This window comes from Aethalodelphis obliquidens, unplaced genomic scaffold (assembly GCF_003676395.1).
Source record: "Aethalodelphis obliquidens isolate GAN/ISIS:26980383/991018 unplaced genomic scaffold, ASM367639v1 scaffold1, whole genome shotgun sequence".
NCBI lineage: Eukaryota > Metazoa > Chordata > Mammalia > Artiodactyla > Delphinidae > Aethalodelphis > Aethalodelphis obliquidens.
In genome coordinates, this window is record NW_020837945.1 from 6,209,367 (window position 1) to 6,228,679 (window position 19,313).

General features: G+C 43.8%; 1 protein-coding gene across 3 annotated transcripts; it reads left to right on the plus strand.

Moving 5' to 3' along the window:
* The first annotated feature begins 1,709 nt into the window (after positions 1 to 1,709).
* Positions 1,710 to 13,724, plus strand: PSMG1 (proteasome assembly chaperone 1). Of its 3 annotated transcripts, none has more exons than XM_027095307.1 (7): positions 1,710 to 1,934; positions 3,235 to 3,341; positions 4,303 to 4,454; positions 6,765 to 6,827; positions 9,463 to 9,661; positions 10,548 to 10,684; positions 13,516 to 13,724. In XM_027095307.1, the coding sequence occupies exons 1-7, from the start codon at positions 1,798 to 1,800 to the stop codon at positions 13,588 to 13,590; spliced, it is 870 nt and encodes a 289-aa protein (XP_026951108.1). In that variant the 5' UTR covers positions 1,710 to 1,797; the 3' UTR covers positions 13,591 to 13,724. The 3 variants fall into 3 exon arrangements, with proteins under 3 accessions (XP_026951108.1, XP_026951255.1, XP_026951186.1); XM_027095385.1 differs by lacking the exon at positions 1,710 to 1,934 and adding an exon at positions 1,973 to 2,219; XM_027095454.1 differs by lacking the exon at positions 3,235 to 3,341 and having other exon boundaries at positions 1,750 to 1,934.
* Positions 13,725 to 19,313: the final 5,589 nt, after the last annotated feature.

A 19,313-nucleotide genomic window follows, 5' to 3' on the forward strand; every position in this document is an offset into this window, starting at 1 on the left:
TTTCAGTCCCATATTTACACTTAATTTCATAGAAACTTCTTATTGGGTATGCTGTGTCCTCAACAAATGCCATAAAATGAAAATGTTAAAATCTCAGTTTAAGACTATTTTATTCAAAGTTTTTTGACAGGTTCAGTGTCATGAAAATTTCATTTTGAAATTATAACTTACTGTGGTGGGGTTAATTTCTGTCAGTACTTGAGATTGTATCATCAGCCTTCTTTCATAGTGGAATCCCTTTTCTGGTTGACTTTTTAATTTGAACATATACGTGCCTTTTTTTAAGTGTTTGGCCTAAATTTATTGTAACTGCATGAAGTAAGCATTTGTTTAAAATTTAACATTCTTGTAAAACTCTCTCTCTCTGAAATGTATGCAGAATTTTAATCATGGCTAAATGTACTATCATTACCCTATTTATAATTTTAATCAGCTTTCCACAAGTGATTTTTTTCATAATGTAATTGAAATCAAATTTAGGATCTTACTGGTAAAAATGAAGCTATTTTATTGAACAGAAGGACTAAGTGATGCCCAAACTTTTATTCTGCAATTCAGTCATTCTATAAAACCAAGTAACCCAGGAGTGTTAATGCAGTTTTAAAATATTACACTGGTAATCTTGTATATTCTAGCTTGCTAGTTATACCCAAAGTTTCCTAAGCTCTAACTGGATAGCAATTTGGTCTTATTGTTTATACTTAAATGTTCAAATTTCTTCAAAACTCAATATATTATTTTGCAGTAATGTGTAAAATTGCTAAATACTGATTTTATGGAAAGGCTTGTTCCACTTCTTTAAACAAGATGTTTCTAGCAACAGATTTCTGAGATTTTTTTTTAATCTCAAGAGGCTCCCCCGACCCCAAATTAGCACTTAACTTTGTTACTATTTATTGATAGGGTTTCAGAATGTAAGCAATGCCCTCTAGTTTCAGCACAACTAAATCTAGGTGAATGGACTTTTTTTCCGTTGCAATACTGGGTATTTTCATTTACACTAAGGTCTAGTGTCCCTTTTCTCTCCTGCTTGGATTAGTGCTCCGTTAACTTTGTCTCGATTAAATTTGAAAGATGAGAACCAATTCAAAAATTACGTACTTTGCTTATTAATGAAAGGCTATTTAAAACGAAAACAAACTTTGTATTAGAAATGGCCAAGTCTTAAAAAAGAAGCAACTATTTTTGCGTTAAGTCTTTTAGATCAGCTTGACAAGCATCAGCTTTTGAAATGTGACTTCCTATTGCCAGAGTAAAGGCTCATTTTTACAACACCGCGAAGCACTGTATTTCTTCCTGCCCTCCTCTGTCCACTGTCCCTAGGACGCGCCGGGCTGGCACCTACCTGGGGCGGTCGCGGTTTGAAGCCGGGTGCTTAATAAACCAAAGCTCACCCAGTCACTCCTAACGGAGAAGAAAACAGAAACGGATTTGAAGAAGGAAAGGTAACGGGGCTGCCCTCTTCCCGGAGCGCAGCAAACTGGGGCTGGGGCGACCGAGCCCCTCCTCTGCCCGTTACCTACTGGACGGGAGGCCCCGCCCCCTGGCTCGCCTCTCGTTTCTCGCCTCTCTAGCCCGCAGTCATCCGATCTCTCGGTGGCCCCGCCGAGCTCAGGCGGCTGAAGAATAAACGCTCCGGGCTTGCGCCGCCGCAAGGACCGGGGCGCATGCGCGGGGGTGGTGCCCCCCCCCCCGGGGGGGCGGGGGCGGTGTGTGGTGGTGATCAGGGGCGCTTGCGCGGGGCGCCTGCGTCGTGCTGTGGAGCCGCAGTTCGGCCGGGAGGGTGTGAGGGCGGTTATGGCAGCCACGTTCTTCGGGGAGGTGGTGAGGGCGCCGTGCCGAGCCGGGACGGAGGACGAGGAGGAGGAGGAAGAGGAGGGGAGGAGGGAGACGCCCGAAGACGGGGAGGTCCGGCAGCAACTGGCGCGGAAGAGGTGAGGTCTTGGGCGCGACGTCGCAGACCCGGCCTGGCGGGCGCAGGAGCAGACGCGCAGGCCCGGGGTCGCGGCTGCTCCGCGCTCGGCACCGATCCTCGAGGGGCACAGGGGGTCCAGACAGCTCCGGGGGCGCCGGGTGGAGGCGGCTTGCGGGGCTTGCTGCAGGCTCCGTGCAGCCGTCAGATCCTCGCGTCTTTAAAGGCATCCTTTAGCTTTGATGCAGGTGGTTTCCTGCGGGCTTGTTAGGTTTTCCAGCGCTGCAGGGCTGTCTTCCCGCTCCAGGTTTGTCGTGTCTTTGGTTTATGGACATAAGACAGGTCTTTTAGAACTTTCTTCTCCGCCGCACACCTCAGTTAGTATTACGTATCAGTAGCAGATGGATATGTCTTTTTAAAAACTGGATTATTTCCAAACACACAGACACTGGAGAAAATAGTAAAATGACACTTTAAGCCCATCCAGTCACGTAAGTTCAACAGTTATGAAGATTTTGCCACATTTATTTTATCTCCCTCCACCCCCTAGGTGGGTCCCAGTCACCGTGGCCTTTCACCGCTACAGTTTTCCGAATGCGTCTCAACGATATAGGCATTGTCTTACGTATGCTGTCATCCTCCTTAACAATTAATAATACTTTTTGGATACTGTTTAATAGCCAGTCCGTGGTCAGATTTATGCAGTTGTCTCAGACGTGACATTTTACAGTGGGCTTCTGGAAATCAGAATCCTGGCCAGGCTCGCACCTTACATTTAGATGTTTCTTCTTTTGTGCTTCCTTTCGTTTGGAGCAGTCCCCCTCCTTTTTCACCCTGGCTGAGAGACTGATTGTCCTGCAGGCTGTCCCATGCTCTGGATTTGCCTGATTGCTTCCTCTTGGTGTCGTTTATGCAGATGTGTGTCCATCACCTGCATCTCCTGTAAAGGGAAGCTCCTTCTAAGAGGCTTGGTCAGTATTTTGCTGGCACGGATGCCTCGGAGGTGGTATTTGCAGTTTCTCACTGCACACTGTGCCCAGTTGTCCCACTTTTAGGGGTTCTAAGATGGATTGATCAGTGGGTCAGCTGGACAGCTTGATCCCTCTTGTACAGTTCTCCAGGAACTTTGCAGCAAAGGGTTTTACCTGTTAGTTATCGTCGCCTGAATCCATTGTTTCCTTAGGATTATAATTATGTTCTTTATAGAATTAAAGTTTGCATTTTACTTAATACAAAATCATACTTATAGTAGCCTTTTTGTCATAGTATAGTACTGATTACATTTAAATTGCTTTCGTTTCGTCTTTCGTTTCTTGTGTTAGGGAGGTGCGGCTCCTTCGAAGACAAACAAAAACAACTTTGGAAGTTTCTCTGCTAGAAAAATATCCTTGCTCCAAGTTTATAATTGCTATAGGAAATAACGCAGTAGGTAAGTGCAAGTGCATTAGACTACACATTTTGTTGAAAGAGCAAAAGCTGAAGTTACTTATTTATTTCCACCATAAAAGATTTCTAACGTCTGTTACTTTTTTAGAAAAAGTCGTAGCAGGGTAACTTTGTATCTGAGTGAATTCTATCCCTGCTCATGCGGCACTGTCTTTTTGATAAGCTTGAAAAATGAGATTTAGAGGAAATGTTCTTGGCTTTGGGAACTTACGAAGTCAAGGAAACACGGTTTCTAGTATACAGGTTTTCTTAGGCTTCTGGGCCTGTCGTGGCCAGACTGGGAGGGCAGCGGTGGCATGTGCAACACGGCCCCCTTGTCACAGTGGTCCTTGCATGTTTTTGAGTTAACCAGCTCCTTTAAAAACATATGGAGCACTCTAAAAATGACAATAATAATTGCTACATTTTTCAGTACTTGGTTTCTAAGATCTTCACATATGTGAATTCATTTGATAGGTTAAAGCCAGAACGGTGCAGAGTGCAGCTAGAACAACGCACACACACACGTACACAAACCTGTATCGTTTTAGGGGGTTCACAGATGTGGAGGAGCGCCTTGGGGAACCCCAGTGAAGATTCCTTGCCCTGTAAGGTACCCCTAGTGCTTGTAGAGGAGTACATGGTAAATAACTGCTGACTCATTTACATGAAGTTCTCCTGGCCTGAAATTTTCCACAAGGGTGTTACAGTGTGTGTCTGGTAAAGTCTGTCAGCAAACCTGTCTTCTCGATTCCTGGCTCCAGTACCACCTGTGCTCAGGGTGTGGCCTTTAACTTCTTGAGGCCTCAGCGTGTTTTCCTGCAAGATGATGGTGTGCATAAGGTTGATGGTCTCAATGGCTCTTTCAGCTCTAAGATTCTCAAGTAACCTGAATATCTTTTTTATTGAATAGAAAATGCAACTTGCGGATCCAAACACTAACTTATGCGAATTGTTTTTCACAGCATTTTTGTCATCATTCATCATGAATTCAGGAGTCTGGGAAGAAGTTGGTTGTGCTAAACTCTGGAATGAATGGTGTAGGACAGTGGACACTACACACCTGTCCCCCACAGAGGCTTTTTGTGTGTTTTATCACCTAAAATCGAATCCCTCGGTATGTGGGGCCTGACTTGTATGTTTAAGTGGGGTTCCTTAGGCATTATTTATGTAGTGTTCCTTTGAATTTCATGTTCCTTTATGTCTCCTTTTGGGCTGAGGACTTCTGCCTGTAGGCAGTGTTAGTAACCACTTTTTTGTCTGGTTCTTGTTTTTTTATTTTTATTTTTTAAAATTAAAAACAAATTTAAAAAAAATTTTAATTAAAAAACCTTTTTTTATTGAAGCATACTCGGTCAACAACGTCACTTTTTTGTTTATATAAATGTTACCGTGGTGTGTTGGTAAACTTCTGAGGAAATTCTGAAATAACTTTTTTAGAAACAAACCAGAAACATTAGATATTTACACTTTGCCCACATTCAAAGAATGATTTAAGCTGGCAAAGGTAAACATGGGAAAATGCGTACCCGCTGTGGAAGCAGGGAGTTCTGCTTTGTCGCTGTATACCCACCCGGTATTCAGCCAATGCTGAGCACAGCCTAGGGACTCAGTTAACATTGAGCAAATGGATGCTTCGTGCATTCTAAATACAATTCTGTTGACCTTAAGCTTTCATCCTCACCTGATTCATCCTGATTTTTTTTTTTTTTCTTTTGGCCGCTCCCCTCGGCTTTCGGAATCTTAGTTCCCCAACCAGGGAGCAAACCCGTGCACCCTGCAGTGGAAGTGCAGAGTCTTAACCACTGGACCGTCAGCGAATTCCTAATTCATCCCGATTTTTTAAGTTATGAAAGATAACTCTGTAGCTGATGCCTAGTGGTTTCATTGGAACCGTTTGTCCTAATCCTATCCTTGGGTTCATTGAGAGAAAGGAGTGTCCTGGGCGGTTTGGGAGACAGGTCAGGCAGGTGAGGTGGCCGGGCAGGTGATGTCTGTCTCGCCACCTGCTTGTCTGACAGAGTGCCGTTCCACAGCTGCTGAGTGCTTGAACAGAGGCCAGGGGCAGGGATTCAGACAATGCAAGAAGTCAGTAATTCCATAATACTTTAATGTTAGCCTTGAAAACTATAAAATTTGATTTTGTAATACTTACAGTTTGTTTTTGTAATATGTTATCCAAAGTTATTAAAGTTTACATAAGGATTTTTGTAAACATCCAGTATTTATAGGAAATAAGTAATAAGGAAACTAAGCATTTTTTTTTTAAGATTTTTTGATGTGGACCATTTTTAAAGTCTTTGTTGAATTTGTTACAACATTGCTTCTGGTTTATGTTTCTTGGTCCCGAGGCATGTGGGATCTTAGCTCCCTGACCAGGGATCGAACCTGTACTCTCTGCGTTGGAAGGCGAAGTCTTAACCACTGGACTGCCAGGGAAGTCCCAAAGCATGTTCTTTATCTGATCCTTAGTAGGAAGTTTTCACTCTAGAATACATCATGGAGGTCAAGCAGTAGAAATTTCTGTTACTGCATTTAGTTATACCATTGATTGGTTGGGTGTCTCTTGACTATCCAGAATCTTTGTGTGTAGCTAATTCCATATCTAGTCTTTCTCTTCCCCCTGTCCCTTTTCCCTCTTGTGCTGCTGCTTCATTTTTTTTTTTTTTTGGCCACACCACACTGCATGCGAGATCTTAGTTCCACCCAACCAGGGATCGAACCCGTGCCCCCGAAGTGGAAGTGCAGAGTCTTAACTGCCGGATCACCAGGGAAGTCCTTGTGTTTCATTTTTTCCCACTTGTGTCATTAAGTGTTAGTGTTTCTGGCGATATTTCAATAGAAGACAAAGTTGACTTTTATGGATGCTATCATTCCACAAGCATTAATAATCCGGAATGTCATCCTTTTACAGCATTGTGCATTGCATGTTTTCACTTCAAGCACATGGTCTGGACATGGTGTCTAGAATAATATTGCCTTCCAGGCATCAGCAGTGTCCTAGGGTGCCGCTGGGCTGAGATGCTGCTGGGCTGCTGTCCTGATAGCACTTAATGTTTTTGTAACGCTTTCTGAGTTTGATCTTCACAGTGTGCGGCACCACCCACCCCCGGATGGGCAGCAGGCCTGGTGTCGTCTCTGTTTTATAAAGAGGACTCCGGTAGTACTTACTGATAGTATCTTTAGAATCTCCTGTGCCGGCCATCACAGTTGCTCTGTCAATGTGCACTTTTCTCTGATACTAATTGCCAGTAGTGGCTTGATTCTTAAATTTTAAAAAGAAAAATAAGGAAGGCAGTAGCAGATTAAGCAAAACAAGTGTTATCCAGAGGTTATGTTGGGATTCACATGATATGTATATGATGACAGTGTGGGGTGTGTGTAACATTTATTTGACCTGACAGAAAACTCGGGGTTTGATTTTCAGGTTGTGCTCTGTCAATGTAGTTGCTACGTTGCTGAAGATCAGCAGTATCAGTGGCTGGAAAAGGTAAGAGAGATTCTGGGGTTGCTACTTCATCAAGGTTCCGTTTCTTTACACGTAAACCTATGTAGTCAGATGTTGAAGCGGGGTAAGTATTTGCTTTTTCCCTTAGAAATATAGTAGGAGTTTGTTACAGAATATAAAGAATAAAAGAACTCATTTGGCAAATGTGATCAGCAATGTGCTAAAGATCGTTGGTCATAAAAACATAAGACATAGTTGGAACAAGTTACCCCCATGAAACAGAGCAGGATTGCAGCCACGGGTGAAAATGGGCCGTGCTGACAATGCTGCCCGGAAGCACAGGGACGGGAGGTGAGAAACTGGGTTCCTGGGGTTGGTGCTCAGCTGACACTCACACCGGGGTTTCATCCATTTTTCGTCGCATTAGAATGGATCAATTGAGGCTTCATTTTGTGGGAAAATTGAGCACATGGTTATGTGTCCACCAAAACAAATTTTTCAGTGAAGAACTTAGCTAGAAATTTTAGAGAATAATCATTAATTTTGGTAGTTGCAGGTTATTATTTTTTAATTATTTGTTTACTTATTTTTGGCTGCGTTGGGTCTTTGTTGCTGTGCACACTTTCTCTAGTTGCGGCAAGCGGGGGCTACTCTTCGTTGCGGTGCGTGGGCTTCTCATTGCGGCGGCTCCTCCTGTTGCGGAACATGGGCTCTAGGCGCACGGACTTCAGTAGTTATGGCTCGTGGGCTCTAGAACGCAGGCTCAGTAGTTGTGGCACGTGGGCTTCAGTAGTTGTGGCTCACGGGCTCTAGAGCACAGGCTCAGTAGTTGTGGCGCACGGGCTTAGTTGCTCCGCGGCAGGTGGGATCTTCCTGGACCAGGGCTCAAACCTGTGCCTCCTGCACTGACAGGCGGATTCTTAACCACTGCGCCACCAGGGAAGTCCAGTTGGTAGTTGCAGGTTATTTTTAAATGAAATAGCCCTTTTATATACGTCTTTTCAACATTGCAACTTAAATCTTAGGCATATTTTTATGTAGGTATTACAATTAAGTTCATTAGAAATAAAAAATTTGATGTACACCTGCTTTAAACCAGATTGGCATACTTAGAAACATTTATTAAAAGTTATTCAATGCATTTTATTAAATGAGGAATTTTCTAATAAGATCTGTGAATCTTATGGTTGTATATATGATTTTATGCTGTGTACCTACGTGTATTTTCTAGAGAGAGGGTCCATAGCTTTCAGCAGATCTCAGAAGGGTGGGAAGCTGCCATATTGATTGTATTGTCAGTTTATGTAGGACGTTTTATTATTTTTGTACTATGGAACAGCTGTTCTCTCTCAGACTTGAAAAAATGTAGAATTATGCATTTCCAAAACAGAATTTTTTAATCAGTATTTTCCCCGCCCCGGGGATACTCTTCGGGTCCCTCTGCTGTTGGGTTCACGTCAGCTGCATAATCCTGATAATCACACACAGTCCAACAGGTGTCAAGTATTGTGGCTTCAGATGATAAGTATTTTAGGGAGGATGATAAATCAGGCCTTGTGAGTAACGTTATAGCCCTTAAATGGGACGTATCTGCTGACAAATGTATGTGGTGTTAAGTTTTGTGTTTATTTATAAAGCTACACTACAATTAAAGTCGCCTTATAAATCACTTACGGCACATAATGTAAAATCTTCAGTTCCCTTGCTATTTGAAATAGCCATTTTGCTCTCTTCATAAAATATTTTCAAACAAGGTGCAATGACCTAAAATCTACTCTTTTTTTCCTTAAAAGATAGCTGCTTTTTTTTTTTTTTCTTCCATCACCAAAGATTTTAAAAGCTGGAAGGGTCCCTGGAAATCCATGAAATACCAACTTAGGTGGACATTGAGGTCTTGAGCGATTGAAACTTAGTCTACGATTGAAATAAATTTAAAAGCGAATTTAAGAATCATTTGCACTGATAAAACACTTATGAGTGCAACTTGCAAGTGATGTTCTTAGAAACATCCTTAATACAGTGTTCTTGAACCTATTATATTAGTGAAAGGATCACTTCCTGTTGCTGATACAACACTAGTCTAAGTGGAGCGTTCTTAGAGATACCTGTGTTAGAAGAGATCTTGATCACGTCACTTTATCCAGTAAAGAATGGGTGTCATTCCCATTCACTTCTATTCAGTGTAACACTGTTCTCAACACTGATTGCAAGTAGTGATCTTAGAAACAGAACAAACTGGAACAAACCAAAAAGAATAATTTGCAGGCATCTGTGGCGGGCGGGAGAGGGCGTAAACGAACAGGTGCTCATAGTTGAGTGACTGCCTTACCTGCCATGGCATCCCTGGCTGTTAGCTGCTCTGCCTCCTTTGTTCCTGACTTCATTTAATCCAGATCACACCTCCCTCAGGTAAGTAGCCCTTAGTTCACAGGTGAGGAAGGTAACTTGGAGAAGGTTACCCAACTAGAAAGTGACAGAATTAAGATGAGACCCAGGTGAGGGCACAGCAAAGCATGGGTTTTGTTTTTCCATGGACAGTTCCACCCCTGCAAGGTGTGTGTGTGTGTATGTGTGTATATATATATGAATGGTGTAGATAAACAACTAGAGGGATGTTTCTATTCTGTCACAAAATTATATATATATATTTTTTAATTTGAAATCAATTTTGTGCTAGGTTTTTGGCTCTTGTCCAAGGAAGAATATGCAAGTAACTATTCTTACATGTCGACATGTTACTGACTATAAAACTTCAGAATCTACCAGCAGTCTTCATACTCCTTTCCTGAAAGCCCTAAAAACACAGAATTTCAGAGAGCCTCCTTGCTGTTCACTGCTAGAACAACCAAATATCGTGCATGACCTTCCTGCAGCAGGTGGTATTACAGTGCATAGCATTCACATTTTATCTTGTTATTACTTTATTCATAGTTATGAGTTGGACCAGTAGGGATCTTTTTGAGGCCGTTTGTTAATGATGATTGATGCCATTGTATTGCTGTTTCTCCTCACTAATTGCTCTAGTTGCTGGTGTATTCTGTTTGGTTTGTGTCTTGAAACTTTCCAGACACACAGTTGTATGAGAGCAGCTCAGAGTTCTTAACTGTTAGCTTCCGAGTTGCCGTTTCTTTTTGGTCTTTGATAACTCATCATGCAAGCCAGTGTTAGATGTAAGTTGTTGGTGTATGAGAAGTTGGTAAAGTACGTTTTAATTGTCAGAATAGAAGCTTCAGATATTGAATTTTGGTAGTTGCTTCAATAGTTTATTTTTTATTCCTGTTACCAATTATACCCTAACATCATATCAAATTATGATTGTCACTTTTTAGTGGCTAATATGTTATAATAGATAATTCAGTGTTATTTGTTAATAAATAAAATGTTTTTAACTTTAAATGTTAAATTTACTAGAATAAATGGCTAAATATTTTACATTGTGCATTGTATATTTATTATTTAATTTACTTTAGTGTAGTCAGCAAAATTTTAATCTTGTGTCTTAGCTAACCCAGCTGTGTCTCAGTAGTATGTTCAGAAAATGCAAAATAAACATAATTGTAAAAGCAAGAGATAACTTAGGAAAATAAATTGGCTTTGAAAGAAAATGTGCATTATAATTGGTTCAGAATGTCAGTAAATGCTTTGATTAAAAGAGGCAACAGAGATGACTTTTTAAAAGCAGCCTTTATGAGTTAGAGGTATTTAATTTCAAAATCATATAACAGAAAACTTAAGTGATTTTTTTTTCTTGTATATTCATAGTTCTGAGTTATTGTCAAGTATGGAAAATCTCTGCAATTCTGTACTTATGTTATACTGATGTGATGAAATTAGACCTAATCACAGTTGAAGCTTTTAAGCCTGTACTTTCTTCCAGAAGCTTGAAAAGTTTGGTTAAGGTAAGGTTTTATCTCATTGACTTAATAGCTGAGTTATTATAATGAACTTAGTAACAAACAGAAATGTATGGTATCAGTGTGAAACCTAAGCAGCACGTAGAGATCCTTTTTTCTCCACGTAAAGAGAAAACTGCTGGTCTGGCAGTTTGAATTTGATTGTCACATATTCTTCTACATATACTTCTGTAACTTGGAGAATATTTTGATCATGTTTTGTCAGGATAGATCAGTGCTTTAAACCCCAGATGTTTGTGTGGAAAGATGTTTTCACTGTTCAAGAAGTTTCTGTAACTAATTAATTTGGAAGGTGTAATTTTTGAGAAGGCATTTTTGAGCACAGTATGGATCAAATTATCGTCATGTTTATTCACTTAATTTTACATGGGACTAGATGAGATAAATCTGTTCCCTGTTCTCAGTCTGGATATATCTGTGGGCTCCTTTCCCAGAAAAATACATATGGGAACATGTATAGAAAAGTTTTGCCAGTAATTTCAGGTAGTTTAGGAACTCCAATCCTCTCCCTAAGAGATTAGCTGAAAGTCCGTGGACTCCTGGTTTAAGAACTTCTTCCTTAAAGGGAAGAGATTATAACAACATTGTTCCAAGTTGGAAGCCTTGTTTTATTCTAGAATGGCCATTGGTATTAGGGCAGCTTTTCTTGTAAGTTCTGTTGGCGTCATCTCATTTCATAGCTCTCATAAATTAGATTGTCAACTCCGTGGGAACGTTTTCCCTTTTGGTGTCCCCAGATCATCCTGAATATGATGTGTAGAAGGCCCTCAACCATCTGTTGAATTAGTAAGAGTGAAACTGTAGCTTAGTATAATTCAAGTATATCTTTCAGATGAGCTAGAGTCATGGATAATCTTTCAGACAAATTGAGTTATTTTGTATTTAGCATCTCCTTCCGAGGATATAGTAACTAATAGTGCTGCTTGCATCTGTAGTTAACCGATTGGCTCTTCCCACTTCGTTGAGAGCAGGGGCCATGGCCGTTGTGTCTCTTCTGGGCACTTTCACTGGAGCATCTTTGCCACAGACATTGTGGCTGCAAGCATGTTCACTGCAGAAATTTTCATCACATAACTAATTGTCTGAAAGGCAGTTTGCCATAAAAGATAAAATAACGAAAAATAAAAGAGGGACATTAAAAAGGACATAGTGAAACATGAGAAATGAATAACAAATTTAGAAAGATTTTATTGCAAAATACAAAATATTTGAATACATTTAAAATGTATGTAAATTTACGGCGGTACTGTGCAAATAACAGATTCTGTGGGTTGTACGTAAGCTCTTGTCTTCCAGGTTGTACATACATGTGAGCATACGTGTGTGTATGTGTATATACGTATACATATATGTGTGCGTGCGCATGTACGTGTGTGTGCACACACACACACACACACACACACACAGGCTTGTGGATTTGTCTCTTCTTTCAGCATTGCACCTATTCTTTTTCGCCAAAATTTCTTCCTTCCTTAAGAGAGATATCAGTTTCCAAGCCTGGGATGCATATGTGTGACCTGAGCCTCCTTATTGCCTTGTGAAACCTTTTCTGCACTGTTTGTTCTTGGCCTGTTGTCACATGTCCACTGGTGGACGTTCCACTCTGCACCTTCAGATCACCGAAGGATTTGTGAACTGGTGTGTTACCGTTTTCTGGTGTAGTACACGATCTGGCTTTATCCTCTCCTGTTTCACACTTCCCCTAAGTTTTGTCACCGTATTTTGTGTCAAGTCGATGTGCATAGTTGTCACGATCCCCTGTTTTAAGACGCCAGGTCTGCTTGTCACCCTGCGCACCATCATGAGGGCCAAGGCTTAAGTGACTTAGAGAGTCCTGTGTCAACAGAGAGACCCAGACTGTCGGCCAGTTGTTTCGTCTTCTGTAGCTGAACTGCCGTGCGGCCAGTTAGCCCCGCGGTGCGCACAGTAGAGAGGAGCTGGGGCTGCAGCAGGAGGGCCGGGTGGGTTCTGCTCGTGGTGCAGTTGGTGCTCAGGGCACAGACGCTCCAGGAGCATCTGCACTCATTCTCAGACTTGCAAATCATCTGCCATGTGGGGTTTAAGTCAACTTCCAGTGTCTAAAAATATTCTTTGGAGAGGAAATTTAATTAACTTTTTTACAGTGGCTCTTTGAACGGTGCTGTTTTCTTAATGACCAGATACAGTCATCCTGGCTTAGGTCATCTCTTCTGTCCTTCTCAAAGTGGTATTTGGTCAACAAAATGGAATTCTCTTGCACGCCTGCCGCGTGGACCCCACGGTGCTGGGTGGTCCACAGCCTGGAGGTGGCGCAGGCGGCCGCTGTGCCAGGTGCCAGCCAGGGCGGGGGGATGGGGGCGAGGCTGACCCGAGGAGAGGCCCCACGGGGAGGGTGGCCCTCCAGCTGGACTGGAAGGGTGGGTGAGTCCTAGGGGGAGGAACGTGCAGAGGGAGGCGGCGTGAGCACGAAGTTGGCAAGTTCAGGGTGCGTTTGAGGAGAGCGGTGGGGAGCGTGGTATTGGGGTGCAGACGGGCTTGAGCTCAGGTGGGCCAAGCAGAGTGTTGTGTCTGTCTGAGGGCTTTAGGCTCCCGGGAGACCTGAGGTCCCGGTAGAGCTTCGGGCCGGGGGGGGGGGGGCACGCGCAATGTGGGGTCTGCGGGGGGGGGGGGGGGGGGGGGGGGGGGGACACGCTCAATGTCGTGTCTGCCGAGCGAGGAGGTGAGGGGCAGGGCCTGTCACGTTTGGTGCCCTTCTCTGCTTCTGCCTCGAGAGTGTGCCTTGCTCCTGACTGAATGCTCAGCCTCACTATATGAACGCCTTTTTTCTCTCCTTCCAGAATATTCCCCAGAGCACAGAGATACTGAAGAAATTGATGACAACAAATGAGATTCAGAGTAACATTTACACATGATTCCAAAGATTCTTTTGTAGAGTATATTACCCATCCATTCCTAGAAGGGGAGCGGCGTGCACTGTTTTGTAGGTTACTTCTTTTTCAGGGAGGTATTTTGAGGATGTTAACAGAATAAACTTATTTTAAATTCATTGTAGTTTTTGTTCCTTTTTTATGGTGGTACTGTTCACACTTGAAATAAGTCAGACGTTTTTCTTTATCCACTAGGTGGGAGTATTGTTTTATTTGAATATTTTAAGGTAATAGAGTTAAATTGTTTAAAAGCTACAGATAACGACAGGTTTTATAATATGGAAAAATATATACTTTGGTGCAAAACTTCTGTATGAAACCTGAAAGTTGATGATCTATTGGTGATTCTTATTATTTGGAAAGGTTCTATTTTATGAGTTCTTCAGTTTTTTTTTTTTTTGTGAATAAAAATCAATTTACTCAAAGTGAAACCAAAAAATTTGTGTTTCCTCATTTTCAGTAATATCTCACAGAAGCCTCTTTACGCAGACTTTCTGGGCTCTTTGGCAGGGTTAATGTGTCGATGTCCCCAGCTCTACTGCGGTAGAGTATTACACTAGACTGTGACTAGATCGTGAGCTCCAAGGAGCCACACTGCTTCACAGACCCACAAACTAAACTGGAACCTGCATCAGTGAAGATAAATTTTAAGATGGTGGAGTGGAGAAGTGCTTCTTATGTCTTCTTCCTTTCCTCCTATTTCGTTATTGAGTCATTGATATGTTATAGATTGAGACAGCTTACCCATTTCTGTCTTCTAGATTCAGTGTGTTTGTTGCTACTGGTTGGAGGTGGGCAGGGGAGACTGTTGGCTCCCCAAGTAAGCTCGGTTTCTCTCGTAGTCAAGTGCTGTGAGGCTTGTGCGTAGCACACGTCAACGTGCCCGAGTGATAGAAACTGAAATATTTTACTTCTTGCAAGAATGTATGTATCCATCCGGCACTGCGTTTGTAGAGCCCTGAGGTAACACTGGGTTCTGGTCCCAGCTGGACCTGGAGTCTTTTCCTGCCCTGAGAGTTAGTGTGGAAAGTAAGGAAGATCCATCCTGGAGTGAACCTATATTCAGATCTCAGGGCAACCCTTACAGGCTGGTGACCTCAGGCAGATGCCTTCAAGCAGGGCAGATGCCCAGTTTCCTCATCTGTAAACTGCAGATAAAACTAGAAATCAGGGACTTCCCTGGTGGCGCAGTGGTTAGGACTCCGTGCTCCCAATGCAGGGAGCCTGGGTTCGATCCCTGGTCAGGCAACTAGATCCCACATGCATGCCGCAACTAAGAACTGGCACAACCAAATAAAAAAAAAACAAAAACAAAACTAGAAATCAAAGTTTAATGAATTAATGTAAATGTGCAGTCATTGTTACTTCCCTCGAGTCTCAGGTTTTCACCTGCCTGATGAGGATTCTCTGCTTACATTGTTGGGTGGTTGTAAGAATAAAAATATAAAAATGCTTTTGGTGAACAGTAGAGTGGTATTTACACACACACACACACACACACACACACACACACACGTGTACACACATGCCGAAGATGCCGACCTCGTGGTGCAGCCAGGAGGAGGCCATTTCCTTCTCAGCACTCCTCCCACCAATCTGAGAACCACAATTCTTGGCGATGTAGAGCGGCCAGGAGTGGAGTAGTTGGAAAAGTTTCATCAGGCGTGATCCTGGGAAAACCATAAAAACAGATACCCTGGGATGGTGGTTTCTCATTAATTCTGGTAAAGAAAGAATCACAGGCGGCCTCAGCTATCCAGGAATAAGCCTCTGCGAGAAGCAGCAGGTGGCACCTGCGGGAGATGGGTCATCCGTGCAGCAGAGGGGGCCGCAGTGAAAAGCGAGATACCAGAGACTTGGTGTAGGGTGTGCGGGTCCACAGCCCTGTGCGGGGGGCGCGGGAGGTGTCGGGGGAGACTCAGAGCTCACGGACTTGGGAGGTCGCCTTTTCCGGGTAAACGTCGGGCTTGGGTAGGGTTCCCATTCAAAGGGGAGTAGCCGAAACAACATACGTGGGCCCCACGAAGAGAACTGGTGATGTAAAGGATAGGAAATGGCCTTAAAAATACAGAAGCGCATTCTATTGAAAACTATAGAAAACGGCTATTTTTTAGAATTCAGGGACTTTGGATTTTTCTGAAAGAATGAGAATGTATGAGATGAAGCTAGATGAAAGGAAAATTTGAGAACTGCATAGAAGATTTTGAAAGAGACAAAATTTTAACTTTAGAACTAAAATCGGTATCGTATAGAAGTGAAGGGCAGAACGAGTGCAGTATGTCATCTGAAGTGTATATACTGTTACATGTAAATTACAGTATATCATACAGCGCCATTATGTTGCAGACTAAGCTGAAGTGGTGTCCTTAGTTGCCGAAGGACAGAAATGGAAAGATGACCCAAGGTGGCACAAGATAGCTTGCCTCCAACATGTAGGTAGTGTCCTGGTGAAGGGATCAGATCAAGACAGTAATGAACGACAACAGAGATTTTTCTGAAGTGAAGAAAGACTTTGAGTCTGTAAATTAAAAGAGCCCCATCAGTGGTAAGAACGAAGACATAAAAAGCTAGATGTACCGAACCTAAAGGCCAAAGTGCCAGGCACATAAGAGCAAAATGATAACTTGTCCACTAGCTATTACTGCCTAATACTCACACTTGAACTTGGAGACTAAATGCAGCCATGATCCATTTCTTGAGTCTGCAGGTTGGATGAGTGATCCTGGTCAGCTGGTCTTGGCTCCTGTATCTGTGGTCAGGCGTCTGATGTGAGTTGACGGGGTCCTGGCTGCTCTGGGATGGCCTCAGCTGGTGTGGTTTGGCTCTCTTCCATGTGTCACTCCTGTCCCCCCAGCAGACAAGCCTGGGTCAGGGCTGTCTAGGCATTTCTCATGGTGATTACAGAGCTGCAAGAGAGGGAACAGAAACTAGCAAGTGCTTCTTCAAGTTTCTGTATCAAGTTTGCTGTAATCGCCATGGTCACATCCAGACAGTATGGGGGAGGGGGGCACTACCAAAAGGTGTGGATGGGGCGGGGACGAGGGGGCCGTTAATTTTGCCTGGTCTGCCCTCTGACCACAGTTACTCATGCCCCTTGCACATGCAAAATATGTGCGTCCCAGTCCTAGGACACCCAGCGTCTCGTCCAGTATCCGGCTTGAAGTCTAGAATCTTGTAACCTAGATCAGGTCTAGGTGCATCTTCTACAGAAACCAACAAACTAAGAAGACAAGGTGTCTGTTCTCTACACACCCAGTGCACAGCGGTGAGACAGGGACAGGCCATCTGCAGGAAGTGCTTCCACTTGAAACGGCTAGGAAAGACTAGGACATAGACCGTAGGCGTTGGTCTGTACCGACTCTGAAATTCCGCTGGGCAAATAGTGCCCAGCTCCCCTCCCCTGGGAGTGAGAAGTGTTCCTTGACGAGGCCCAGTTTCTGTCCTCTGGCAGAGCCTCTTCAGTCTCATTCTCAGCCTTTATCTAAGGTGTCCTTTTTCATCTCATGCCTTGTCTACTCTCAAAGAAATGGGCTTTGTTAGCAGCTCTGTAGCTTTCTGATTCATAGAAAGATGAGTGCCCGAAATACAACACCCTTAAAACACTGTGGGTTTTCTAGGTATCTTTTTTTTTTTTGGCTGTGCTGCACAGTTTGCGGGATCTTAGTTCCCTGACCAGGGATCGAACCCATGTCCCCTGCAGTGGAAGCGTGGAGCCCTAACCACGAATTCCCTCTATGTATATAATCATAGTTTGCTCCATGCTCCAAACATCACACTGTCAACAACTGTGAAGGGTCAGGGATTTTGCTGACTTGCAAACTTACAGGGAAGCCTGCCACAATGTCCTGGATCCTGGTATAGACTTGAGACCCTGGGATAGGGACAAAGGACTGTATTACAGCATAGCATGAAGCCTGTGCTTCTTGTTTGTATCAGTTTCACCTGCCCCCGTCAAGTCCTACAAGGATGATGCAGAACCATCCAGGTGGATACTGTGATCGCAGTGGGTCTGCGTCACCACTGAGGACCCTCAGGCTTAGGGAATCCAGATCTTTTATGATGGACGGCAAGCAAACCTGTCTTTTCTCTGTAGGAAACATTATTTCACTGGACGTTAAGCAGATTTGCCCTTTGCTCCAGGAGACACCACCTCTGTCTTCCAAGACCGTCTGCTCTACAAACAGCCTTGAAAAGATAGCATCTCTGCTCTTAACAAGTGCAGATGTGTGAGACTTCTCTCCCAATCGTATTCTCCTCGCATCTACACTGCCCCTCCAGCCACTGAGCAATCTGACCAGTAGGATTTGCTAACAGCTTGGATGGATGGAGGAGCCAGGGTGAACCCCAGGTCTGTGTTCTGAGCACCTAGTAGAGTGGGATTACATCAGCCGAGGCGGGGCTGCTTGCAGGTTAAGGAGAGAAGCTCAGTGTGGTTCTGGGTATAAGTTTGAGGTGTCAGCTGGGTGTTCAGGTGGAGATGTTGAGTTGGACACCGGCTGGGGTTTGGGAGACAGGTCCCGGCTGGCGGCTAAAGATGGGAGTCATCGGCAAAGGGACCATTTAGTGCCTTGGGGCTGGGTGAGATCACCGGGCAATGTGTACAAGGGACTGAGGTTTGAGCCGCGGGGCCCTGCAGTGTCAGTGGTCAGGGAGATCCCAGGAGACCGAGAAGGGCCGCCGGTAAAGGAGGATGGAGCTGGGAGACCATGGTTTCCTGGAAGCCTGTGAAGAAGGTGCTTGAAGCAGGAAGGACTGTTACCTGGGCTTCATGCTGAAGACACATCAAGGAAACTGAGGTTGGATTTCTCTGTGTGGTGGTTGGTTGAATGAGTTACATAGTCCTTACTTTGCACGGAGATTCATAAAGGGTAACAGATCAATAATTGTTCTGAGGTTTAGGATTTGTGGATCACGAATGTGAATGGTGGTGGTTTCTGAAGAAAAGTAAACAGCAGAACGTACACAAACGATTACTTCTAATTCTGATTTCTGTCTTTTCAATGCAATGGAGACTCATTTCTGAGTTGTAAAGTTTCGCGATCTTCATTTGGGCAGAGGAGAGGGCAGAGAGAAGGGGAAGGTGTGAGAAAGATGAAAAGAGAAAGAGCGGCCTGGAATTCTGGGTGCTTAGGGAAGTGGGACGAGTGATGCAGCTTGGATTCCCCTTTGGGACTTTCCAGATAAATCAGGGCTCAAGAACAACTCAGATTCGGCTTGGTCGAGAGCCTCCAATAACAGGAGGAACTCAGTTTGCATGCCATGCCGCCCACGTCTGTGCAGCTCTGAGCTAATCATCCAACTTTAGAATGTCTCGGTGCTGGTAATCCAGTCTGTGGTCCACCCCCTCCCATTAAATACGGCCGCCACAACCATTTTGCAATATGAACACTGTCCCCAGCTCCCCATCTCATGACCTGTTTAACAAAGCACTGCCTGACGCTGCTTAAATACACTCCATTATGGCCACAAAGAGGAGCCCTGTCTCGGCATAATCTGCAAATTATATTTTATAATTTGTGAAACCCCACGGCAGTGTCGCTCTTCATTAGTGCCTCGGAAACGCAAAGAAGGGGAGCTGAAAGTCAAATCATGTTGATGACTGTTAATATGTCTGGCAAAGGCGATCCTGAGTTCCCTGCAGAGTTATCTGGGCTGTCCTGGCTTTTCCTCCAGCAGAGCCGAGACGGGGGTGGGAGGGGACGGTTTCC